Source organism: Hemicordylus capensis, chromosome 6 (genome assembly GCF_027244095.1).
Source record: "Hemicordylus capensis ecotype Gifberg chromosome 6, rHemCap1.1.pri, whole genome shotgun sequence".
In the NCBI taxonomy this organism is placed as follows: domain Eukaryota; kingdom Metazoa; phylum Chordata; class Lepidosauria; order Squamata; family Cordylidae; genus Hemicordylus; species Hemicordylus capensis.
Genome location: NC_069662.1, coordinates 4,601,865 through 4,627,424, shown reverse-complemented (window position 1 = coordinate 4,627,424; position 25,560 = coordinate 4,601,865). Strand labels below are relative to the sequence as shown.

The window sequence follows — 25,560 nt, the reverse complement described above, 5'->3', positions numbered from 1 at the left end:
CTGCCAGTCCGTGTAGGCGGCTCTGCGCTTGACCAAGGGTCTGACTTGGTAGCAGGAAGCTTCCTGTATAAGGCCGAGAGAAGCCTACAGGTTTGGTGCATGGGCCTCGTGAAGTAGCAGGCCCCAGATGGCCTTTTAGCACCCTGGGTAACTCTGTGGCCTTCCCAGTGCAGCCGAGGGACCGTCACTCATGCATCAAGGGACATGCAAAGCTTTCGACTTCTGTGACTTCTGTGGTCATTTTACTTTGCTTTCTTGTGAACCGTCCAGAGACGCAAGTTTTGGGCAGTATCAAAACGTGTCCAATAAATAACTTCAGAGGGCAGAATTCCCTTCCCCACTTCCCTCTCTCCTCCCCCCAGGTTACCTGCCTCCGGATTCCTGCTTGCTCTGTGGTCTGGAGCCCCCAACGCTGCACTGCCCGTCCTGCACCCAGTCTCTGTGTCCGGACTGTGACCGCCTCTTCCACAAGCACCCCTCGCGCGCCCATCACCGCCGGGTGCCCTGTACGGAGCAAGCCTGGCGCAGCCCCCCGCCCCCCAGGTAGCCCAGGGGAGCCCCCCCCCGCTGAGCCCCGCTGCCTCTTGGCGGCCCTGTCAGGATGGCCCTCTTGGCTCGGAGAGCTGCGTGCACGGCTTTGGGAGGGGGCAGCTGGGAGCCGGGGGTGGGGGCAGGCGCGGGACCCCTTCCCCAGCTGCCACCTTGCCCTGCAGCTTTTCCCTGGAACTGGGAAGCTGTGTGGCATCTAGGTGGCATCTGTGTGTGCGTGCATGTATCCTCCCAAATGCACATCTGGAAACTTCCGGGAGATGGTAGGGCAGGCTGCTCAATTTGGGCCCTTCTGCAGATGCTGGCCTACAACAAATAGTACCAGTTGCAGGGGAGTAATGGCAGGAGAGAGGGCACGCCCTCAACTTCTGCCTGTGGCTTCGAGCGGCATCTGGTGGGCCACTGTGTGAAACAGGATGCTGGACTAGATGGGCTTCCTTGGGCCTTATCCAGCAGGGCTGGTCTTATGTTCTTAACTCCCATAATCCACTTGTGGAATTCTCTGCCACAAGATGTGGTGACAGCCAACAACCTGGATGGCTTTAAGAGGGGTTTGGCTAACTTCATGGAAGAGAGGTCTATCAAGGGCTACTAGTCAGAGGGCCACCTCCAGCCTCAAAGGCAGGATGCCTCTGAGTACCAGTGGCATGGGAGTCACAGAAGGAGAGAGGCTGTGCCTTCAACTCCTGCCTGTGGCTTCCAGTGGCATCTGGTGGGCCACTGTGTGAAACAGGACGCTGGACTAGATGGGCTTCCTTGGGCCTGATCCAACAGGGCCAGCGTGGTGTAATGGTTAGAGTGTTGGACTAGGACTGGGGAGACCCGAGTTCAAATCTCCATTCAGACATGGTACTTGCTGGGCGACTCTGGGCCAGTCACTTCTTTCTAAGCCTAACCTACTTCACAGGGTTGTTGTGAGGAGAAACTTAAGCATGTAGTACACCACTCTGGGCTCGCTGGAGGAAGAGCAGGATATAAATGTATAAATAAATAAATAAATGTTCCCTGGCTTTTGGCCACTGTGGCTAGGGGTTATGGGAGTTGTAGTCCAAAAACAGCTGGCGGGGGACCTTGGTTGAGCAGGCCTGTGGTAAGGTGTCGCTAAGGAAAAGCAGCTGGGGTGGAAGGGTCCAGCACCCCCTCCACGACTCATACGCTTCAAATTGTACAGATGTCTGTACACTCATACACGTGTTTGTGTGAATGAGTGGACCTGGATACAGTCCCTGCAAATCCATGGTACAGATAGGAAGTATACTTCTGTACCTGCGTTCAGCACAACATGTGAATGACTATAACTGTGTACAGATCTGTACCTTTTTGTACACTTGTTGCACGAGTGGTGAACATAACCTACGAATAATAGGGCTTTATTTTAAAACTGCTTCTCTTGTAAACACCAAGAAATATCATGCTGGTTTAACTAAGGCTTTATTCAGATACAACTTCATTTCCTTCCCACCCACCCCTTCTTTTTTCTTTTTCTTTTTCTTTTTCCTTTCCTTTTTTCTTTTTTATATCCCGCTCTTCCTCCAGAAAGCCCAGAGTAGACTCCACCCTCTACTCACTCTACAGCAGGCTTCCCCAACCTGCGGCCCTCCAGATGTTGCTGGACTACAACTCCCAGCATCCCTAGCCACAATTTATTGTGGCTGGGTATGCTGGGAGTTGTAGTTCAACAACATCTGGACGGCCGTAGGTTGGGGGAGCCTGCTCTACAGGATCCCCACTGGAACAAACACAAAAGAAAACTAGATATAATGCAACACTTCCCTATCTGTATCCTGCTTTTCAGGGGGCCTTCCTCCGGGTTCACTTTTGAAATGAGCACAGTCATTCACACACCAACCTTTACAGGTGTACAGACCCGTAATGTCTGAAAAGAGCTCGTGTTAAGCTATGTGAGTGACTGGTTATTCATAAATGAACAAATTAGCAGTGAGTAAGTGTCTGTTTTGCTGAACTTAACCGCTGTTCTGTGTTTAATTAACGGCTGTGTTTCATCTTAATTGCTGCTTCATGTATCCAAGTGCATAACTCTCTGCTCGGTTCCAGCCAGCCTGCGCTGACCCCTGATTCGTCGTCCTTGCGGCCTCCGCCGGAGTCCACCTGGCACAGCCTGCCTGGCCAACGGCTTCCCTGGTGCTGTGCCGCCTGCCGCACCCACAACGATGCCCGCTCCGTCCTCTGCGTGGCCTGTGACCGCCCTCGGGGCTGCAAGACCCCCGTGAACGCCAGTTCCGAGGAAGAGGGGAGCCTGGGGCAGCTGGCCCGCGGGCGCTGGGCCTGTCAGTCCTGCACCTTCGAGAACGAGGCGGCCACGGTGCTCTGTGCCATCTGCGAGAGGCCGCGCCTGGCGGGGAGGCCTGGCACGGGGGACGCAAAGCCCCTGGTGGCCTGGGGGGAGCAGACGGCCCCACAGCAGGAAGAGGTGAGTTTGTGCCGGGGGGGGCAGGTTGGGGCAGGAGTGTGGTGAACATGGGGAGGCTTTCTGCACTTAAGTAGGCCTCCCCTGTTCCTTAAAATCCTCAGATGACGGCCACTGTCACCCTTCTGAGAGAAACTTCCAAAAGTCTATCAACATTGCGTAAAAAACCCTTAAAGTAGCATCGGCTAAGCAGGCGACAGAGAGAGGCAGAACTGAGCACTTTTTGAGCACAGACAAAAGTTCATGTAATCAAATAATCTAGTTTATCTAAAGTAAGTAAAATTGTGCCGTCGGGTCGATGCCAACTCTGGCGACCACAGAGACCTGTGGTTGTCTTCGGTAGAATACAGGAAAGGTTTCCCATTGCCTTCTCCCGCACAGTGTGAGACGATGATGCCTTTCAGCATCTTCCTATATCGCTGCTGCCCGATATAGGTGTTTCTGGGGAAAATACCAGCGGGGATTCAAACCGGCAACCTCTGGCTTGCTAGTCAAGTCATTTCCACACTGCACCATTAGGTGGCATCTAGGTTATTTACATAAGTTTAAAAAGCAGGAGGGTTTACAGGCAAAAAAGGTAAGGATGGTCAAAATGTACAAGCCAGGTGCCTTTCTTCCTGTCTACCGTTTAGACAGGAGGCTCAGTAGATCCTAGTTCTTAAGCTGCAGTTCAGAAAACAAACGCTTGCATCGTGATGATCTCTGCACGCTCCTAGGGGCCATGCAGCCTGGACTCAGCCCTGAGTCCAGCAAAGGTGCAAACTAAAACAGGAACAGCAGGAGTGACAAAAGGAAGCACTTTTTCACACAGCGCATAATTAACCTATGGAATTCTCTGCCACAGGATGTGGTGATGGCTAAGCCTGGATGGCTTTAAGAGGGACTTGGACAAATTTGTGGAGGACAGGGCTATCAATGGCTACTAGTCTGGTGGCTATCGGCTACCTCCAGCCTCAGAGGCAAGATGCCTCTGAATCCCAGTGGCAGGGGAGCCATAGCAGGAGAGAAGGCATTGACGTGGGTTTTGAGGTTGAGCCTGGACAGGCTGGAGCTCTTTTGCTCTCCTTTTGGAAGTTTCAACCCCACATGGACCTGCCCGTGCTGCCTAGGCTTCATTTCTGCCCAAACCCCCTACCTCTCCCCAAATCAGCCCCTCCCACCCCTCCTTCCCCACAGCCCCCTGGCTGGCAGTGTGACCACTGCACCTACTGGAACAGCCAGCACGGCCGGGTGTGTGAGGTGTGCAACCGGACCAGCCAGCGAGGGACGCCCAACGTGGTGCTGCTGCAGCAGTCCAAGCCGGAGGAAGAGGAGGAGGAGGAGGAGGAAAAGGCCAAGAAGGGGCCAGCGGAGCTCAAGGCGGAACCCAAGTCTGAACCCAAGTCTGCTTGGAAGCCCCTCCCCATCTCGCAGGAAGAGGTGGAGCAACGGAGGCAGGAGAAACTGCGCGAGGACGGGCAGAGGATGGTCTCCATGGTCAGGGTGAGCCGTTCCTTCTCTTGAAAAGCGGTCGATAAATATCCGTTGTCGTAGTAGCAGCTTCACCCATTAGGTCAGAAGTTCTCAAGCTTGGGTCTCCAGATGTTGGTGGACTACAGCTCCCATCACCCTCCACCCAGCAACATCTAGGGACCCGGCATTCAGAAGCTACAGTTTGCATCCTACCCAGCCGCAGTTTATTGTGGCTGGGGGGTGATGGGAGTTGTAGTCCACCGACAGCTGGAGAGCCTCAGGTTGGTCCCTGGTTTACTTGCTGACTGGTGCCGTCAGCTTCATGGTGGCAGATTAATGGTTTTTGGGATTCCCTGGGAGCCGTGTTCCTTCCCTGTAACCGGAGTTGCCATCTATATATTGCCTACGTCTCCCACCCACCCCAGCCAGAGCCCATTGCCCCTGCGGATGGTGGGCGTTGTGGTCAGCCACATCTGGGAGGACCCGCCTGGCCGGTCCTTTAGACGCCTTTGTTCTGGGAGGCATTTGTTTCCGAGGCGCCGCTGTGATAGAATGGGGGTTCCACCTGTTGTTTAAGCAGCTGTGATTTAAGCTGCCACGCCTTTCTTCTGTTGAGCCTTTTGGCAGCTGCGCTAAAAGCGGGTCATAAATACACGTGTAAAATGCACAAGCAAATCGGGATTCGGCCTGGGTTGGCTTGACTTAGGCCCCGCCCTTCCTGTCTCTCCTCCCCGCTTCCTGACGCTGGTGTCTCGCTTCCTCTTCTCCCGCAGGAAGCCGAGGCGGTAGGCGTGGCCCCCGAGCTGGTGGCTGCCGCCCTCCGCTACTCGGGGGCGGAGCTGCCTCTGGCGTGGCTGAATTCGGAGCTGGCCTGCGTCCTCGAAGGAGTGGCCGATCTGGCCACGCAGCGAGGCGAGGAGGAGCCGGGGGGCGGACTGGGCGCCGTGACCCGCCAGGAAGCCCAGACCGCGTGGACGGAGAGCCAGGGGGACGTGGACGAAGCCGTCCTCCGGTGCCTGAGCGCTCGGCGTAGCAAGGTCAGCTGGGGCAAAGCCTCAGAGCAGATGGAGAGTGGGTGCGTCTTGAGGGAAGGCGCGTGAAAATGAGGTTGTGGGGACCTCACGGAGGAGGAAACAACGAGGTGGATGATGGAGGAGGTCTCTAAGAAGGGGGCGGAGTTTGGGGAAAGGGGAGGCGTTTTAAGGGAGAGGATCTGGGGGAGTGGGAGGGGCTTAAGGAACTGGGAGGGGCTTCCATGGTGTGGGTGGAGTCTCAGGGCAAAGACCCGTGGGTGGGGCTTCCGTTCTAGATTGTTTGGGTGAGTTCTGGAGAAATGGGTGGAGCTTGTAGAGCAACAGGGGGAGGAGTCTGGTCAGTGGGTGGGGCTTATCAATAGTCGGCGGGATTTGCAGAGGAGAGGCATGTACTCGTATATCCTGGGAAGCAGTTCTGAGGCTTGGAAAGGAGCCAGGCTGTTGGGTCTGAAAAGACAGAGGAGTTCGGGACCGTTGGGACTAACTTTCATTTGAACCAGGGCTTGACTTGGGGATATGGGAAATAAGGAGTGACTCTCAGCATGAGAGGAGAGCTGGTCTTGTGGTAGCAAGCATGACTTGTCCCCTTAGCTAAGCAGGGTCTGCCCTGGTTGCATATGAATGGGAGACCAGAAGTGTGAGCACTGGAAGATCTTCCCCTCATCAGGGGATGGAGCCGCTCTGGGAAGAGCAGAAGGTCCCAAGTTCCCTCCCTGGCAGCATCTCCAAGATAGGGCTGAGAGAGATTCCTGCCTGCAACCTGGGAGAAGCCGCTGCCAGTCTGTGAAGACAGTACTGAGCTAGATAGACCAGTGGTCTGACTCAGTATATGGCAGCTCCCTATGTTCCTATGGCTGGAGTGCATTTCCGTATCCATTAGCCACAGCTGAGCCTTGGTGTTCTGCCTCCCTCCCTTTCGAAAGGAACTGCTGGATTGTGGGTGCTGCAGGTGGAATTCGGCTGGGGTCTCACCCTGATGTCCCCTTTCCATACAGGTGCGGGAGCTGAAGGCGTTGGGGTTTGCGGAGCGGGGCCCCGTGCTGCAGGCCCTTTACCAGAACAACGGGGACCTGTGGCAAGCCTTGGCCCAGCTGCAGGGCCTCCGGCTGGAGCCCTTCCGCCAGCGCTTGTGGGAGGACGACGAGGTCCCCTTTGACTTCCACAGCCCCGACCGGCAGGTAAGAGGGAGAGGCCTGCTGGCTGGCTTCTTCCTGCCTCTGCCTGTGGGTCCCATCCCCCCAGCTGGGGGGCAGCTGGGGCTGTAGCTCAGTGGCAGAGTGTCTGCTCGGCATGCAGGAGGTCCTAGGTTCACTCCCGGGTTCAGCATCTGCAGGTCGGGCCGGGAAAGGCTTGGAGAAGCCGCTGCCAGTCAGAGTTGACGGTACTGAGCTAGCTGGACCAGCGGTCTGACTCGGCCGGTGGCAGCTTCCTGTGCCCCTCACTCTGCCTCCCGCTTCCCTTCCAGGCTCTCTTGCGACGCCTTCTGGCCTCCCTTTCCCTGCCCAGCTGGGGCCGGGCGGAGCTGGTGGTTTCCCTGATGCTGGAGCAGCCTAGCGAAGGGGGCCTGGAGCTGGCAGACATCGTGGAGGCCGTGAAGGCCTCTCCCAGCCGCGACTTCATCAAGCGCCTCTTGAGCTGGGAGTGTGCCGTCTGCAGCCTGGCCCTGCCGCGGAACAAGGTATACCCATCATTGTTTCAGAATTCTCCCAGCGGGCTCTTCCCCACGCACGGGCAGAACAGGCGAAGGAAGCCCAGCCCGGTTTGGCCTGCATACGTGTACCTCTGGGATCATGCCCGATCCTGGTGGCGCCTTGGCGGGAAAACCCGCCTCTGGAGCCAGCCTCTTCAGTGAGGTTAGGAGAGTGAGTGAGCGCTCTGCTAACCCTGTTTTACTGATCATCTGCCAGCCCCCAGCTGGCTGCGGGACCCCTGGCTGGCTTCGGGGAGGGGGGGTCCCCATAATGCACCGTGCACCTGCACTGTGCATTATGGGAGTTGTGGGGGGGGGCAATGCGTCCTGGCACCCTGACCCTTGGAGCTAGCAACAGAAGCCTGCGATCATCGGCCGCCCAGCAAGAAGCCGAGGACGGTCTGCAGGGGAGGTGAGCTTTTCGAGGCTTCCTCCCCTCACCCCTTTGAAGCTTTCTTGCCGATCCCTTCTCACAGGCTGGGCACAATGGCTGTTTGATGTGTGAGCACTGTCGGACATTCTCCTTAGGGGATGGGGCCACTCTGGGAAGAGCATCCAAGTTCCCTCCCTGGCGGCATCTCCAAGACAGGGCTGAGAGAGATTCCTCCCTGCAACCTTGGAGAAGCCGCTGCCAGCCTGGGTAGACAATACTGAGCTAGATGAGCGCATGGTCGGACTCAGTATATGGCAGCTTCCCATGTTCCTAATGTAGGTGACAGATTTTGCACAGTAACACTCAGTGGTAGAGCATCTGCTTTGCATGCAGAAGATTCCAAGTTTCCTCCCTGGAAGCATCTCCAAGACAGGGCTGAGAGAGACTCCTGCCTGCCTCCAACCTTGGAGAAGCTGCTTGCAGTCTGTGTAGACAATACTGAAGTAGATGGACCAAGGGCCTGACTCAGTATATGGCAGCTTCCTATGTAACCTGCTCTTATTGGCATCTACCACTCTTCAACAAGAACCACAGTGCTATAGTGGTTAGAGTCTTGGACTAAGACTAGGGAGGGAGCCCTGAGTTTAAATCTCCATTCAGCCATGAAACTCACTGAGTGACTCTGGGCCAGCTATTGATCTCTCAGCCTGACCCTGCCTCACAGAGTTGTGAGGATAAACACAACCATGTATACTGCTCTGGGTTCCTTGGAGAGGGGGTACAAATATTATATATGTTCTCAGTGGTTTACATAGGATCAGAGGCGTATCTAGGGAAAATAGCGCCTAGGGCAAACACTGAAATTGCACCCCCTGTCCAAACATCTGACACCCATCTTTCAGATAACTTTACCATAATATCAGCTGAAAAATACAAGTCAAGCTCGTTAATCTTTTAATATTTCAAAAACTATTTAGCAGTGGACTTAGCCAGACCAAAAAATGCTGGAAAACTAAACATTTCAGTATGCTGGGGCTCATGAAATACCCAAATACTATGTGGAGGTGTACTTGGAAAACTAAACAGAAGTGCCTGTCTAATTCTCTACTATGCATTGTAGCATCACTATTACATAAGTTTTAAAAATAAATGGAGAATTTGACTTTTCCCAGATACTCTGAAAATAATTAAAGGCTATGCAGAGAAAACTGTGTCACTGCTTGGAATATATTCTAGTATTTCATAAAGACAGTTAAAATGAGAGAGCGATAAAGAAACTCCCAGTAGGCCTTAATACTAAGGATTTCATACTGATTCAAAGACAAATTCATCATTAATAGCCATATTATTAAGACATCACATTTAACTCACTTATCACAAGAAGCAAAGAGCAAATGAATACAATCCTAGCTAATAAGCTTCAGCTCAGTATTCACAAGCCCTGATTCTCTGTACATAGTGCCAAACTAAATACCGTATTTTATGGACTATAAGACTCACTTTTTTCCTCGGAAAATATCCGCCAAAATTCAGGAGCGTCTTATATGTTTTAACAGTTTAATATGTTAAAACTCTGAAAAACTGGATTAAAATTAAGATGCGTCTTATAGTCCGTAGCGTCTTATAGTCCGTAAAATACGGTATGTGTATACACTTACTTATATTATATTAATTTTTTAAAAAAAAAGATTTACCTGTAGCCCCTTCGGGGGGCTTACTAAAGGCTGTGGGGGTGTGTGTGTCTGCAAAGGTTCCCCTCCCCCCGCTGGCCTCTAGGGCCTTGCAGGGACCATTTGAGGATGTGCGGTGGCCATTTAAAAAAAATAAATATATATATTTAAAATGGCCGCTAAAAACAAAATGGCCACCACGCATGCTCAAATGGCTTCTGTGAGGCCTGGCCTCGCCTAAGGCCTCACAGAGGCCATCTGAGCATGCATGGTGGCCATTTTGTTTTCAGCAGCCATTGTAAAAAAAAAATTTTTTTTAAATGGCACCCCCCTTAGAGTGGTGCCCGGGGCACGTGCCCCGCCTGCCCCACCCTAGATACGCCCCTGCATAGGATAACAAACAATGACAGAAGAAGAAGATGGTTTCCTGTTCCAAAGAGCTTGCGGTCTATAAAGTTACTGGAAGGATGCTCTGCTGGGGCAGGGCAGGGCCAGTTGCTCTCCCCCTGCTGAATACAAGAGAATCGCCGCTTTGAAAAGTGCTTTTTAACAACTCCCGCCATCCCATTTCCTATGCCTTTTGGGCATCCTACTAAGATTGCTATTCCTCTTCTATTTCTTTAACCAGTTTTCATCACAACACAAGGCGTTGGATGGAGCAGTCTCGCCACCTGCTGGCGGTTAAAGGGATAACTGCTAAAAAGCCCTGCAGGGGAGGACAAGCTTCCAGCTGAGCTCTCCTTCTGTCCTTAGATGCAGTCCCTGACGTCCTGTGAGTGCACCATCTGCCCGGAGTGCTTCCACATGCACTTCACCATTGCCGTGAAAGAGAAGCACATCACGGACCTGGTGTGCCCTGCTTGTTCCGAGCCCGAGATCAGCGACGAGCGAGAGCTTCTCAACTACTTCTCCACCCTCGACATCCAGGTGCCCCCCGCTTCCACTCCACCCTCCTACCACCCTGCTCCAAGGGTTGCAGGAATGATTGCCCGCCTCTTTTCCTACTCCTGCTACCATGGGTGTGTGCGTGTGCGTGTGTGCCGGGGAGTTGCAGGCCAGGCTCCCAAGAGTTTGTTTCCTTTGACACACTTTTTTCTTTTTCTCCTTTACTGGCAGCAAACTTACTACTTTATCGCATGTGTATACTGCCCCATATGAAGTCTCTGGGCGGTTTACAATTAAAACCCAACAGCAGGAAATAAGGAGGGAGAGGGTATGGACTCCTCTTTGAAGAGGTTGTCATGCACCTTTGCTCCTGGGCTGTTTCTGTTCACATGAAAGTTGCCAGAGTCAGCCCTTCCACTTGGGGATGGGGCTGAAGCACAGTGCCTCCTCTCTGCCTGCAGAGGGGCCCGGATTCAGACCCTTGCAGCACCTCCAGGGAGCTTTAGGCCACCTCCAGCCTCAGAGGCAGGATGCCTCTGAGTACCAGAGGCAGGGGAGTCACAGCAGGAGGGAGGGCATGCTCTGAGCTCTTGCCTGTGGGCTTCTCAGAGGCATCTGGTGGGCCACTGTGCGAAACAGGATGCTGGACTAGATGGGCTTCCTTGGGCCTGATCCAGCAGGGCTCTTCTTATGAGGGCTGAGAAGAATTGCTACCTGAAGCCCTGGAAAGCCATTGCCAGTCAGGGTAGACCATCCTGAGGCAGGATGGACCAAGGGTCTACGAGGCAGCTTCCTAGGTTCACCAGCATCGTTCGCAGCTTTAAGAAAAGAGGAGAGCAGCTCCTTACCCGCTCCCTGCTGCCCCATGCAGCTTCCTGCTGGGGCAGCACTCGGCCCAAGTACCCCCATGCAGTGCCAGCACGCACATGCACAGGGGCCGTTGGCATGGTCAGCATGACCACGCAAATGGCGCATGTGCGGACACCATGTGCATGCTGGCACCGCGTGGGGTACTTGGGCCGAGCGCCACCCCAGCAGGAACTGCATGGGGCAGCAGAAAGCAGGTAAGGACCTGCTCTCCTCTTTCTTAAAGTTCACCGGTCCCAAAATGTGCTCGAAGCGCGCTTCGGACCACCGTCCGGGCACATCCCTACAAAGGAGGCTGGAAAAGAGAAGGCCCCAAAGCAGTCGGCAGAAAAATGGAAGCGACGGGAAGACAGAGATCTAAGAGAAATGTGTTGCTTTATTTGCGGAAGGGAAGGACACATTTGAAAAGAGCCCCCACAACACAAAGGAGCTGCAGGTGTTCTGCAGTCTGAAAGTCCATGTGCCTCCCCCTTATCGAATGCTGTTAAACACTCTGGTCGATTAAAGCCAGGGACTGCTTCTCCAGGAAGGGGGTGGGAAAGAAACAGAGAGGAAAGATCTTTGAGTCCCCAATCAGGCAGCCTTTCCAATAAATATATGACTTGGAAAAGCTTCACAGAAGAGACCCCGTCAAGATTCATGAAAGACGGAAACAGTCTTCTAAGTTGCAATACAGGCCATCCTTTCCCTTAAGAACTGTTTATTTTCTCCAAAGCCTTAGAAGCAGGCTGTAGAGTTCAGCAGTATAGGAGGAGAGCTGGTCTTGTGGCAGCAAGCCTGAATTGTCCCCTTTGCTAAGCAGGGTCCACCCTGGTTTGCATTTGAATGGGAAACTACATGTGAGCACTGGAAGATATTCCCCTTCGGGGATGGGGCCAATCTGGGTACAGCATCTGCCTGTTTGCATGCAGACGGTTACATGTTCCCTCCCCGGCATCTCCAAATAGGGCTGAGAGAGACTCCTGCTTGTAACCTTGGAAAAGCCACTGCCAGTCTGTGTAACTAATACTGAGCTAGATGGACCAAGGGTCTGCCTTGGTACATGGCAGCTTCCCATGTTCCTATGTAGCACATCTGCTTTGCATACAGAAGGTCCTAGGTTCAGTCCCTGGCAGCATCTCCAGGTAGGGCTGAGAAAGACTCCTGCCTGAAACCTTCAAGAGCTGCTGCCTGTCAGAGTAGACAATCCTGAGCTAGATGGACCAAGGGTCTGACTCGGTATATGGCAGCTTCCTGTGTTCTTGTGTACTTGTTGAATATGCCACTTTCCACCATAGAGCGGTGGAGGAAGGGGACAGCTGAGGAAAAGCCAGCTCTGGAACATCCTTGCCCATAACCTTTCCAAAAATGGTTTGCCTTTCAGGGGAAAAGCAGGCCTTGTTCTTATTGTTTCTTGACCTGAAAACTGCTTCTTGCCTCCCACTCATTTACACCCATTATTTCCTGCCCTTACTTTAGAGAACAGTTGTCTTTATCTTCACTATCTGCCTTAAAACTGTCTGCCTGTCCTTCTGATTTTGGTCCCCCCCCCTCCAGCTGCGAAGCTGCCTCGACACAGAGACTTATGAACTCTTCCACAAGAAGCTGACTGAGCGAGTGCTCATGCGCGATCCAAAGTTTCAGTGGTGTACACATGTAAGTTGGCATCCCAGAGATGGGTCTCTTTTCCGGGGGGAAAGGTGGTGGAGAGGCCAAAACGGCTACATGTGAAGGGACAGATGAGTCCATGGGACGTATACCCATAATGAAGAATCTAGATTTAAAAACAAGATACCAACTTGTGTTAAAAAAAAAAAGTCTGGAGTCTTGGTCACGCTGTAGCATGACCAACAGAGTGGTCAGGGCTATGCAGATAGCCTTCTTCCTTCACTCTCATTGGTTTGACATGCTCTGGGGTGGGGGTGAGGGGCAAAAACCCTACAGCCCTCCCCCACCCATTGACATGTAAGGAAAATGCCTTTCTCAACCCAGATATTAGCATGGTTGTTTATTTACGTGTATACTCTGTGTTGCTTTCAAGTTGCTGAGGGTGTTGTGCTTGGTTTATTTCCATGCACTCATCTGCTTAGAAGCTGACGTGTTCGTCCGATGCAGGCAGCAGGAGGCGCGTTGTTAAGTCTGTGACTCGCCTTGGAGGGAGTTTGGGCCCTTCTTCACTCTCAGTAGACATCAGGATATGTGCCTTACAGTATCCTGACATTATTTTTTGTGGAGTCTCTTTGGCCCCTGAGCCACCTCATGGCACTGCATGGAAATGACTTGATTATCAAGCCAGAGGTCGCCGGTTCGAATCCCCGCTGGTATGTTTCCCAGATTATGGGAAACACCTATATTGGGCAGCAGTGATATAGGAAGATGCTGAAAGGCATCATCAACTCATACTGTGTGGGAGGAGGCAATGGTCAACCCCTCCTGTATTCTACCAAAGACAACCACAGGGCTCTGTGGTCACCAGGAGTCAACCGACTCGACAGTCCACCGACTCGAGTCCACCGACTCGACAGCACACTTTACCTTTACCTTTGACCCCTAGCACCACGAGTGCATAGTTATTCTCCCTCAGAAGAGGATGGCATCCGAAAGGCATGATGGGTTGCCACGACCTCCTGCTCCGAGACAGGGCCAATCAGAGAGCTTTTCCTCCTGTAGCAGGAGGGAGGGGCAATCCCCTCAGGCTCCAGTCTTCGCCCTGTCTCGCTCCGGCAGGGTCGTATTTAGTGCTCTGGCTAGTCTTTTCTACTCTTTCTCTCCCCTCCCGAGTGCCTTTAGGTTGGGAGGGCTATTTTCTAAGCTTTTACTAAGCCTTATTCAACCTATTGAGCTGCACCAGTCAGAGGTTTTCAAGTTTCTTAGTTTTTGGCAATCTCCTCCTGGGCTGTCCCAGTCAGGAGGCTTTTCTCACCGGCGCTACCCGCTCGCGGCTCTTCTCCCGCAGCGGCTGGGATCCAGGATGGCAATGGCGTCTGATCTCGCGCAGCCTGAGAGGGGGGTTTCTCCCTCCCTCTCAGAGGACTCCGTGGCCACGGCAGTCTGCCGGGATGAGTGGGCGGCAGCTACAGCTCCCGCGCCCGTCTCTCACCCGCAGAAAAGAAAAAAGATCAAGAAGGCAGTGAAAGGCAAACGGTCAGCGACGCCTCGAGCGGCTAAGGGCAGCGATCCTAAGCTACCCACGCCGCTCGGATCGGAGGAGGGAACGGGCGCTTCTGACACGCAAGTCTTGTCTACTACCACCCCTCCACCCTGTTCTTCCGCTGCGGGGCCATCATTTGTGGAGCCTTCCTGCCCCTCGGGCGCGGAACCTCCCGCCAAGCGGGCGCGTTCTTCGGCAGCTGTCTCTGATGCCGCAGGACCGCACGAGGAGGACATACCTCCCAGTTTTGCCGCTTTGCTGAGGAGGGTGGTCTCAGAAGAGTTTGGGAGGCTGCTTCCCGCCCTGGTGGGGCAGGTTCCCGCGCAGCCTGCTGCGGCCGCCATTTTGAATGGGCGGGAAAGCAGGACGGCTGCCGCGCCCGCCATTTTGAGCCCCCAGGGGATCTATTTGCCCGGTCCTTCCCACGTGGTAGCTGCCTCCTATGAGTTGGGTCCCCCGACCTTGAGCCCATGTCCACCGCATGGTGCTTTACCCCAGGCTCCCCAACCGGTGTCCCGGGGCCATCAACCACCGATGCCCCCCTCAGAGGGGGGGGTTCAGTCAGAGGGCTCTGACTCCGATAGGGAGGAGGGCGAGCTGTCTGGTAATGAGGAGGAGCCTGCTCCCACCCCGCATGCTCCATACCGCCTGTTCTCCACCTCCAATTTCCCCGTGTTGTTGCATAAGGCCCGCAAAACCTTGAAATTGGGGGGTGTGGTATCTCCGCCGCAGGAGGCCCCCGAGGGGGACCCTGCTGTTCTACCGTCTCTGCAGGCTCCCGAGGTGGTGGTGCCCTGCTCCCAACTATTTTTGGACTTGATTCACTCAGAATGGGACCATCCCACTGAATGTAAGGGCCCCCCCCGGGGGTTAAGCGCCTTTACACGACCACTAAGGTAGTGATGGACAAACTTCGGGTTCCCCCCGGTGGATGCTGAAGTAGCAGCTCTAGTTACTGGCGCTGTGTTGCCAAGGGATGGGGACGAAGTTTTGCGCAATCACGACGATAAGAAGTGTGATGCTGCCCTGCGCAGGTCCCACGAGGCTTCTGCTTTGTCTATGAGGGCGTCCATGGCAAATTCCATCTTTGCACGGGCCTCAGTGCTGTGGCTTAAGGAACTCCTGCCACTGGTGCCCCCTGAGCTGTTGGCCCTAAGGCAGGGCCTCAATAAACTGTATAAGGCCTCGGCCTTCATGGCTGACAGTTCTCTAGATGCCGCACAGCTCTCAGCTAGAGCAATGGCTTCAGATGTGACGGTTAGGCGCCACTTGTGGCTTAAGCATTGGCGGGTTGATCAGAAATCCAGATCTAATCTGGCCACGTCAGCGTTTAAGGGGGGCAAACTGTTTGGGGAGATTCTGGACCCTGTGTTGGTCGAGGGCAGGGACAAGAAAAAGGCGATGCCCTCATCGGGGCAGCACCAGGAACGTAAACATTTCTCTTCCGCTCCTTCCTTCTACAGGGGTTTCCGGTCTTCCTTTCGCCCCCGCCAGGAAAGACAGGACAAGTTCTCCTCCTGGAGAAAGTCACAAGGTTCCTTTCGCAACACTGCAAGGCCGCGTCAGCCCGCTCAGAATCAGAGACCTGGATTCAAGCGCCCTGCGGCACAATGACGATTGCCGGGACTCTCAGGTGGGAGGCAGACTTCAGTTTTTCGCCCAGACCTGGGCAAAGACTTGCACAGATGCCTGGGTGTTACAGACGGTGGCCCAGGGCTACAGCCTGGATTTCCTCTGCCAGCCCCTCGCCCGCTTTCTGGTGTCTCCGCGCTCCAGCAAGCAGAGCAAGCACGCGCTGATGCTCTCCGCTATACGCCATCTATCAGTCATCAAGGCGATAGAACCGGTTCCTCCACAGGAGGTTGGGTGTGGCGTTTACTCCATTCTTTTTCTGGTGCCAAAAAGGAATGGAGAGTGGAGAGCCATACTCGACCTGAAGTACGTGAACCGGTTCCTTCGCATGAGGCGTTTCCGGATGGAAACCCTTCGCTCCATCCTGCTAGCGCTCCAGGGGGGCGACTTCCTGTCCTCAGTGGACCTGAAGGAGGCTTACCTCCACGTCCCCATTCACCCTCAGGACAGGAGGTTTCTCCGGTTTACGTATGCAGGAGCACACTTCCAATACCGGGCCCTCCCCTTCGGCCTCTCAACTGCGCCACGCGTGTTCACCAAGATCATGGTGGCACTCGTGGCGCACTTGAGGGTCAAGGGGGTTCACTTATATCCCTATCTGGACGATCTGTTGATCAGATCCCCTTCTTACCAGAAGGCATTGAGGGACGTGGAAGAGACCTTAGTAGTCCTTCAGACACACGGGTTCCTCGTGAACCTTCAGAAGAGTTCCCTTTCTCCCCGAAACCAAATCCCTCACCTCAGGGCTGTCATAGACTCCGTAAAGGGCACGGCATGCCTGTCTCTGGAGAGACGACAAAGGTTATCTGCGTTGTGTCAGAAAGTCCGCTCACGCAGCCAGCTGGATGTGCTATTCCTAAGTCAGCTGCAGGGGATGATGGTCTCGACAATAGGCATAGTCCCCTGGGCCCGCCTCCATTCACGCCCGCTCCAATGGTTGCTCCTACCACTTCAGGATCTGGTGTCCTCTCAGTCCCGGCTGAGGGTTCCTCTAACCCCTCGGGTCAGGAAATCAATGGACTGGTGGCTATCGCCGGCCCTGGCCAAGGGTGTATCCTTCCTGCCGGTGCACCGCATCCTGGTAACAACAGACGCCAGCCTCCAGGGGTGGGGAGGGCATTGTCTAGGCCAGGTGGCACAGGGCCTGTGGTCTCCGTCCGATCGCATACAGTCTATGAACTGGCTGGAACTGCGGGCCATTCGGTACGCCCTGCTCCATTTTCTCCCCCTGGTTCGCGGTTCCCACGTACTAGTGAGAACCGACAACGAAACGGCCAAAGCTCACGTCAACAGGCAGGGGGGAACGCGGGCATGGCCGCTGATGCACGAGGCCTCGCGGCTTCTGCACTGGGCAGAAAAGAACCTAAAGTCCTTAGAGGCAGCACACGTCAGCGGAGCGTCCAACACAGTGGCGGACTGGCTCAGCCGAACCCAACTGGACCAGGCAGAGTGGGTCCTGGACAACCAGGTGTTCCGCTCCATCACGGAGGCGTTCGGGACCCCCCTGGTGGATCTGTTCGCCACACCCGGAAACACCAAGGCGCCCAGGTTTTTTTCCAGATATCCAGCGCCAGGGGCCGAGGGAACGGATGCTCTACTGACTCCGTGGCCAACCGGCCTGCTTTACGCGTTTCCGCCGCCAGCCATACTCCCACAAACAGTCAGGCTGGTTCGACAACATCGGGCGGAAGTAGTCTTAGTAGCCCCGCGGTGGCCGCGCCGCCCATGGTTTTCAGACCTGGTCTCCCTGTCGCTGGTTCCCCCGATGCCCCTGGGTTGTCATCCGCAGCTGTTACGCCAGGGGCCCTTGTTCCACCCAGATCCTCGGTGGCTGAACCTCCATGCATGGAGATTGAGCGGGGCACGCTAGTGTCCTGCGGGTATTCTCCGGCCATCCAGGAGACTATTCTTGCTTCCAAACACCCTTCTACTCTAAGGGTGTACCAGTCCACCTGGCGGGCGTTTTCTGCTTGGTGTGCTTCTGTGGGGTCCAGCTCCAGGTCTGCCTCAGTCGGCCAAGTTCTGGGTTTCCTCCAGGCCGGCCTGGACAAAGGGCTTATGCCGGCCACTCTCAAGCGGCAAATGTTCTCCATTTCCAGTACCCTCCAGGTGCCAGGAGCGCGTCCCTTATCGGCGCACCCCCATATCAAGAGGTTCCTCAAGGGGGCGGCGGTCCTCAGGCCCCCCCCATCCATCGTTTTCCCACTTGGGACCTCAATCTGGTTCTCCGGGCATTGGTCAAGCCCCCCTTTGAGCCTTTGCGTTCCGTTCCCTTGCGGCTGCTCACCCTCAAGGTTATTTTCCTGGTAGCCATCACCTCCGCCCGGCGGGTGTTGGATCTAGGGGCTCTATCGGCCAGAAAAGAGCTATGCTTAGTATACTCTGATTATGTGGTGCTGCGCACTGACCCCACCTACCTTCCCAAGGTTAACTCAATTTTCCATAGGTCCCAGGAACTGGTCTTGCCTTCCTTTTGCCCTAAACCCTCGACACCTAAGGAAAAGGAATGGCATACGCTCGACGTCAGGAGAGCGCTCAGAATTTACTTGCGCCGTACCAAGGTTTTCCGGGTCTCCGATTCCCTGTTTGTCTCCTTCAGGGACTGTTCCCTGGGAAAAAAGGTGTCTTCCTCCACGCTGGCGCGCTGGATCTGCCAGTGTATCCGCTTAGCTTACGCGTCGGCCAAGGTGGCGCAGCCGGATGGCATTACCGCCCATTCAACACGTAGTGCTGCATCCTCTGCGGCCCTGGCGACCATGGCCCCTCTGGCTGACATCTGCAGAGCGGCCACATGGACTTCCCTTTCCACTTTCACAAAATTCTATAAGATCCATGACTGGGCCTCTGCCGATGCCTCTTTCGGCAGACGGGTTCTCCAAAGGGTGGTTCCAACATAGTCCCATACTCACGGTTCCCACCCTCTGTCTCTAGCAGCTATGGTATGTGTCCCATCATGCCTTTCGGATGCCATCCTCTTCTGAGGGAGAATGAATCGTTGGCACTCACCTGAATGGTCATTCTCCTCAGAAGTATGGATGGCATCCGACCCGCCCGTCCGTCCGTATCTACTTCTGTTTGCTTTCCAACTTATCCACCTCTCTGTTCCCTATATAGGTGTGGGGAGGCTCTATTCTTCTGTGTTGTCTGTCTCACTCCCATGGGTGGGGTTTTTCCGCAAAGGGTTTCTCAGCTCCTTCTTCTTCTTCTGAAGTTTTTCAAGTTACTTGTTCCATCCTGTTTGGTCCTTCCTTTGATACTGTTTTTCTCTAGCCGGAGCATCGGAGAGCTAGCAATAGACTGAAGCCTGAGGGGATTGCCCCTCCCTCCTGCTACAGGAGGAAAAGCTCTCTGATTGGCCCTGTCTCAGAGCAGGAGGTCGTGGCAACCCATCATGCCTTTCGGATGCCATCCATACTTCTGAGGAGAATGACCATTCAGGTGAGTGCCAACGATTCATTTCAATTAGTACGGAGTCCAGTAGGGGTTGTCGATACCCCCAATATCTGTATTAACAAAAAGGACACTTTTAGACAATATTACGAGGGTGGTGGTGGATGAAATGCCACGGGGCACTTAACCTCATTAAGACTGATCCCGCTCTGGAAGACGGAGTTGCAGAACACCAACCACCAAGTTTTATTATTGTTTTTATCTTCTTAAATAGGGTACAGTCGACCCCGTTTTCCACTGAGGGTTAAAATGGAAGCCAGGAGTTGGCTAGTACAAGCCACCATGATCAGTGTAGGCCCAGTTCCTCACAAAATGTCATCGGGGCTCAAGTCCACCCAAGATGTCTGTGTGGCAGCTGAGAAGAAAGAGACCTTGGCTCCCGAAGGAGAAGCTGTCCTTTGACCTCTTGCTCCTTTCTCTCCTTTCCAGTGTTCCTTTGGCTTCATTTACGAGTCCGAACAGTTGGAAGCCAAGTGTCCCCAATGTCGCAAGAGCTTCTGTGTGCAGTGCAAGCGCCAGGTGCGTGCGATGGTCGCGCGAGAGAGAGGAATTTCACACCGTGCATCATTAACCCATGGAATTCTCTGCCACCAGATGTGCTGATGGCCGCTAGCTTGGGTGGCTTTAAAAAGGGTTTGGACAAACTCATGGAGGACAGGTCTATCAATGGCTACTAGTCTGGTGGCTGTGGGCCACCTCCAGCCTCAGAAGCAAGATGCCTCTGAATCCCAGTTGCAGGGGAGCCACAGCAGGAGGAGAGAGGGCAGGCACATACCTCTTGCCTGTGGGCTCCCCAGAGGCATCTGGTGGGCCACTGTGGGAAACAGGATGCTGGACTACAATGCCTTGGGCCTGATCCAGCAGGGCTGTTCTTATGAATTACGGCAAATAAAATGATGCAGAGAGAGCGGACTCGGGATGTGCACGGAACTGGCGACTGTCGGTTCAAAGGTGTGTGTGGCGGGGACAGCTTTAAGGACTGGGGTGGGTGCTCTCCCCCACCCCCGCTGTGTTTCCCCCACCAGCACTGTCCTTAAAAACGTTCCCACAGGGCGGCAGCGTACCTCCTTGCTGCCCTGGTGTGTCGCTTCTGGTCCACGATGCACCGGGGCGTAAAGGAGGGACACTGCTGCCCTGCGGGACCGTTTTTAGGGACAGCGCCAGCAGGGGGTGAGTGGGTAAGAGCAACACCCCCCCCCAGTCCTTAAAGCCATCCCCACCACCACCTTCGAACCGCCGGACTTTCGAACCGGTTCGGAGGTCCATAAAAGGTGCACATCCCTAGAGTGGCTGGAGAGATTTCCTCCCGCTCTCGAAATAGCCGAACTCTGGGTCAGCCGATGAAATGGATTGGCAGCAGGGACCGAGCTGACGTGCGTCTCTTTCTCTTGGCCAGTGGGAGCCTCAGCACCAAGGGCTGACTTGTGAGGAGTTCCTGGAGTGGAAGCGGACCAACGACCCGGAATATCAGGCTCAGGGGTTGGCTGTCTACCTCCAGGAGAACGGAATTGGTGAGCGTTCTTTCTGGCCTGGATTCCCACGCCACATGTAGCTTCTGGGCAGAGTTGAGCTCTGATGCATCCCGTTTTAGAAAACTAGCGCCCGGTTCTTGATTTTTACCTCTGGAGCACCGCTTACGCCGGGGTGTTGCAACCTGGGGTCCCCAGAGGTTGTTGGACTACAGCTTCCATCTTCCTCCCACAACCCTTCCTCCCAGAGCCCTTCCCTGATGCCAGCTCTCTCCCTTCCTTCAGATCCTTCCTTAAAGCCCACTTTTCTCGCAACCTCTTTAGCACAGCCCCTTCGTTCTCCCTCCCTCCTGCAACTACGCTTGCATATATAAATAATTAATAATTAATTAATAATAAATAATTATTAATAAATAATAATTATTATTAATAATAAAATTAAAAATTTTAAATAAATGCATATCCTTCCCCTGTTCTCTGTTTCCCTCTCCTGCGTTGAATGGCAGCTTGTAAGCCCTTTGGGGCAGAGACCTGTCCTTTTTGTACTTTGTGTGTGCATTGATGGCACTGTGCCTGAGTAAATGCATGATGGCTACCCGGCAGTCCTTGCTCCCTGGCTGGTGGTTGGTGCCAGGTCATCCTTTCCTTGGCTTCCTCTGCAGCCACAGGGCACTTCTCCTTCTCCAGGGGCCAAGGGCAAGAGTGTGGGAGGGGTTAGCTGTGCGACTAACGCCCCTCTCTCTGTCTCCTCAGCCTGTCCCAAGTGCAAGTTCTCCTACGCCCTGGCCCGGGGAGGATGCATGCATTTCCAGTGTTCCCAGTGCCGACACCATTTCTGCAGCGGCTGCTATAGTGCCTTCTATGCCAAGAATGTAAGGATGCCAGAGGCTCTTTGTGGCAGGGAACGGAGGGGGTGGTGTGGTGGTGGGCATACAAGGATGGTTGCAGGCAGCGGGGGAGGCTGGGGTTGTGTACTTTGCAGAGCAGTGTTACCCACTCGAGGTCTTCAGGATAGTGTGGGATAAAATAATAGTCATTGATCACGCCCCAGTCACTCGTTTTGCAAATAATCCTACTGTTTGCTTTGAAAATGTGCTTGTCTTTCACAACGGCCCTGGGAGAAGGCCACTGTTTGTTCCCATTTTATGGATGTGGCAAACTGAGGCTGGGGGAGCATGACTTGCTTGAGGCCACACAGTGGATCCATGGCAGAAATGATGCTTTGAAGCCAAGAGTGTCTGGGTTACACGGGCTTCCCTCCTAAATGCATCTAAATTGATAGGAGCATAGGAAGCTGCTGTCTACTGAGTCAGACCGTTGGTTCTTCTGTCTCAGTATGGTCAACTCTGACTGGCAGTGGCTTTCCCAGGCTTCAGGCAAAACACTTTTCTCAGTCCTACCTGGAGATGCTGCCAGGGATTGAACCTTGAACTTTCTACCTGCTAAGCTGATGCTCTGTCCCATCCCCAACAATGAATGCAACCTGTAAATTAATGTTCAGTATGAATTATAATACATTATTGGAACATTCACTAAATCCTAAGAATTGGCATGTTCACATTTTAATATCAGGAGGGGTTTCTAGTCCTTATGGGTCATGGGGGAAAGCTTGGCGATGTGTGATCATTTTCCTGGAAATCGTTAAGGAAAAGCAGTTCTTCTGAAGGCGGGTAACATGAGAGGCTGAAGCAGAAAGGCAGGCGAGTGTTGAGTGCCGGGAACGGGAGGCTTTGCTCAGCTAATGGGGAAAAGATTAAAAGGTTCACATTTGGCAGTATCTGCTGATGGTGTTACAGAAGAGGATCAGATTTCAAAGGAACCATGATGATGACAGAGTTTGCTGTCTGGACGTCCAGGTTTGTTTGTTTTGAAAGACTGAGGAAACATTGCATGATACCTAACTTTTAAAAAAGGCACTGATCAGAATAAAACTGTGAAATACGACCACTCTCCTTCACGATGCATTAGCTGGAATATTTTGCTCAGTCAGGGATTGATGCAGTTCTGGAGAAACTGGGGGTAACTGCTAAATTGCATCACAGGCAGGGTTATCTGGAGATGTAGGAGGGAGGGTGACTCACTGGGGAGGGAGGGAGGGGCAGAGGAACTGAAGAAAGAAGTCTTGTTTTATTACATCCTCTCCACCCACCCACCCCACCCCAAAAAAGATCAATAGGGAAGTCAACAAGTCTGGTCAGGAGCTGGATTTCTGGGAGGACCATTTTGCAAAAAGATTTGCGGGAGAGCAGGGTAAGATATCGAGGCCACAGATGCCATTTCATACACACACACACCCTTCTCATAGGAACCTAGGAAACTGCCATATACTGAGTCAGACCATTGGTCCATCTAGCTCAGTATTGTCTTCACAGACTGGCAGCGGCTTCTCCCAGGTTGCAGGCAGGAATCTCTCTTAGCCCTATCTTGGAGATGCTGCCAGGGAGGGAACTTGGAACCTTCTGCTCTTCCCTGAGCGGCTTCATCCCCTGAGGTGAATATCTTCTAGTGCTCACACATCAAGTCTCCCATTCAGATGCAACCAGGGCAGACCCTGCTTAGCTATGGGGACAAGTCATGCTTGTGACCACAAGATCAGCTCTCCTCTCTGGGTTGGCAGCTTTTGGGCCGGGTTTAGCTCGGGGGCCTTAAGTGCTGACCCCTGGGCAGTTTTCCACACAACCATGCTGAGGAACAGAAATCCATTTGTCCGGGGTGTCGTCAGCTGCGTTTGCAGCCTGGCTTCACCTCGTTCTCCGTCTCCATCCAGAAATGCCCCACACCGGACTGCCCTGTCCGGAGGTCCCTCCACGGCCACCACCCCCGCGACTGCCTTTTCTACCTGCGTGACTGGGATATTCCTCGCTTGCAGCACCTCTTACAGGTGAGTCTGGACTTGGAAGGAGAAGCTGAGGTTGGAGCTGCCCACCGAGTGAAAATGGGGGGGGGGGAAATCCCATGTATCTAGGGCGGTGCTGCTCAACTTCAGCCCTCCTGCAGATGTTGGCCTACAACTCCCACAATCCCTGGATATTAGCCACTCCAGCTAGGGATTATGGGAGTTGTAGTCCAAAAGCAGCTGGGAGGGGGTCAGAGTTGGGCAGGCCTGATCTAGGGTGACAGCCTGGAGTTCATGCTTGACGTGTTTCCTTCCCAGGATAACAACGTCGTGTTTAACACAGACCCCCCGGCAGGGACTCGTGCAACTCCCGGAGGTGAGCACAAAAGGATTCTGGGAAACCTTCATAGCTAGAAGTTGGGTGCCTTGATTCTCTGTTGCTTTTTTGCAAAGAATTCTGGGTAATGTGACATATCAGGCAGAGAAACCGCTTGACCAGAATGAGCCATGTTGTTGTGGGCACACCCTCTTTCCTTTTCTTTAAAGACCCGTTGGCGGTACCATTTCGTATTTATTTATTTTACTACATTTATATCCCGCTCGTCCTCCAAGGAGCTCAGAGTAGTGTTTATCCTCGCAGCAACCCTGTGAATCAGGTTACCCAAGAGAGAAGTGACCCAGTGAGTTTCATGGCCGAACGAGGATTTGAACTTGGGTTTCCCCAGTCCTGGTTCAGCTCTCTAACCACTACACCACACTGGCTCTCAGTGCACACTGGGTACAGGGTGATGCCAGTGGGATTGTTTCTCAAGGGTTGTCTTTGTTTGGGCTCCCGATCTCCCAAACAAAGGCCTCTGTTCTAGCCTCTAAGTTGCAAATTTCTTTGAAACTGGGCTGGGTCTGTAGAGTGAAGAAGCAGCCGTCTTCTTACCAGCTCAGCCTTCCCCACTTGTCCATAGGTGGCTGCCGTGTGATGGAACAGAAGGAGACCATGAATGGCTTGAAGGACGAGCCTTGCGGGAAAGAGACCCAAGCTGGCTACGCTGGTCTCTGTCAGTGAGTAATGCCGTTGTGTGTGGGGCTGTGGACCAGAATCATGCAGTGATTGTCAAGGAGGGGGAACAGGGCGTGATGGTTGGGGATTTCGGAGTAGGGAGGGACGCACGAAGGTGGGGTGCGGTGTCTGTGAGGTAGAGAGGAAGGGGCCCTGTTTATCATAGGAACATAGGGAGCTGCCAGATACTGAGTCAGACCCTTGGTCCATCTAGCTCAGTACTGTCTTCATAGACTGGCAGCGGCTTCTCCCAGGTTGCAGGCAGTAATCTCTCTCAGCCCTATCTTGGAGATGCTGCCAGGGAGGGAACTTGGAACCTTCTTGTGAAAGCACCGGCAAGCATGAACATAAACAATCCTCCTCCTATCCCAATATCCTCTTATATAGGAACATAGGAAGCTGCCATATACTGAGTCAGACCCTTGGTCCATCTAGCTCAGTATTATCTGCACAGACTGGCAGCAGCTTCTCCAAGGTTGCAGGCAAGAATCTCTCTCAGCCCTACCTAGAGATGCTGCCAGGGAGGGAACTTGGAACCTTCTGCTCTTCCCAGAGCGGCTCCATCCCCTGAGGGGAATATCTTACAGTGCTGCTCACACTTCTAGCCTCCCCTTCATATGCAACCAGGGTGGACCCTGCTTAGCTAAGGGGACAAGTCATGCTGGCTCCCACAAGACCAGCTCTGCGTCTCACAGGACACATTTTCGCGAGCCAAAAACAGTGCGTCTGTTGTTGTTGTCGTCCCGTCCCCCCCGCCTTCCCCCAGAGCACACTACAAGGAGTACCTGGTCAGCCACATCAACAGCCACTCCCTGGATCCAGCCACACTCTACACGCTGCCCGAGCTGGAAATTGTCTGCCGCCGCCATCTTCCAGGGGCGGTGCTGTTGCCTCGTGGACCAGCCGAAGATGATGAAGCCTACCGTGGGCGCTTGGCTAAGGTGAAATGGGATTCCTTGGCGGGGGGCGCACGGGGGGTCCATGGGCTGAGGGCTGGAAAAGCCGAATGGTCCTCCCCACTTGGTTAATGCGTCTTTTCTT

General features: G+C 53.8%; 1 protein-coding gene across 5 annotated transcripts in view; it reads left to right on the top strand.

The window, feature by feature from the left end:
* RNF31 (ring finger protein 31) overlaps positions 1–25,560 on the top strand; it is a 46,743-nt gene that overhangs the window by 20,486 nt on the left and 697 nt on the right. For all 5 annotated transcript variants that reach the window (XM_053258843.1, XM_053258845.1, XM_053258842.1 and 2 more), the window contains 15 exons: positions 363–543; positions 2,605–2,980; positions 4,154–4,459; positions 5,203–5,466; positions 6,459–6,641; positions 6,929–7,141; positions 9,950–10,123; positions 12,485–12,583; positions 19,590–19,679; positions 20,557–20,671; positions 21,383–21,501; positions 23,397–23,510; positions 23,784–23,841; positions 24,425–24,521; positions 25,286–25,460. In XM_053258843.1, the coding sequence (XP_053114818.1) occupies positions 363–543; positions 2,605–2,980; positions 4,154–4,459; positions 5,203–5,466; positions 6,459–6,641; positions 6,929–7,141; positions 9,950–10,123; positions 12,485–12,583; positions 19,590–19,679; positions 20,557–20,671; positions 21,383–21,501; positions 23,397–23,510; positions 23,784–23,841; positions 24,425–24,521; positions 25,286–25,460 (2,564 nt within the window). The remainder of the gene's footprint in view (positions 1–362; positions 544–2,604; positions 2,981–4,153; positions 4,460–5,202; positions 5,467–6,458; positions 6,642–6,928; positions 7,142–9,949; positions 10,124–12,484; positions 12,584–19,589; positions 19,680–20,556; positions 20,672–21,382; positions 21,502–23,396; positions 23,511–23,783; positions 23,842–24,424; positions 24,522–25,285; positions 25,461–25,560) is intronic.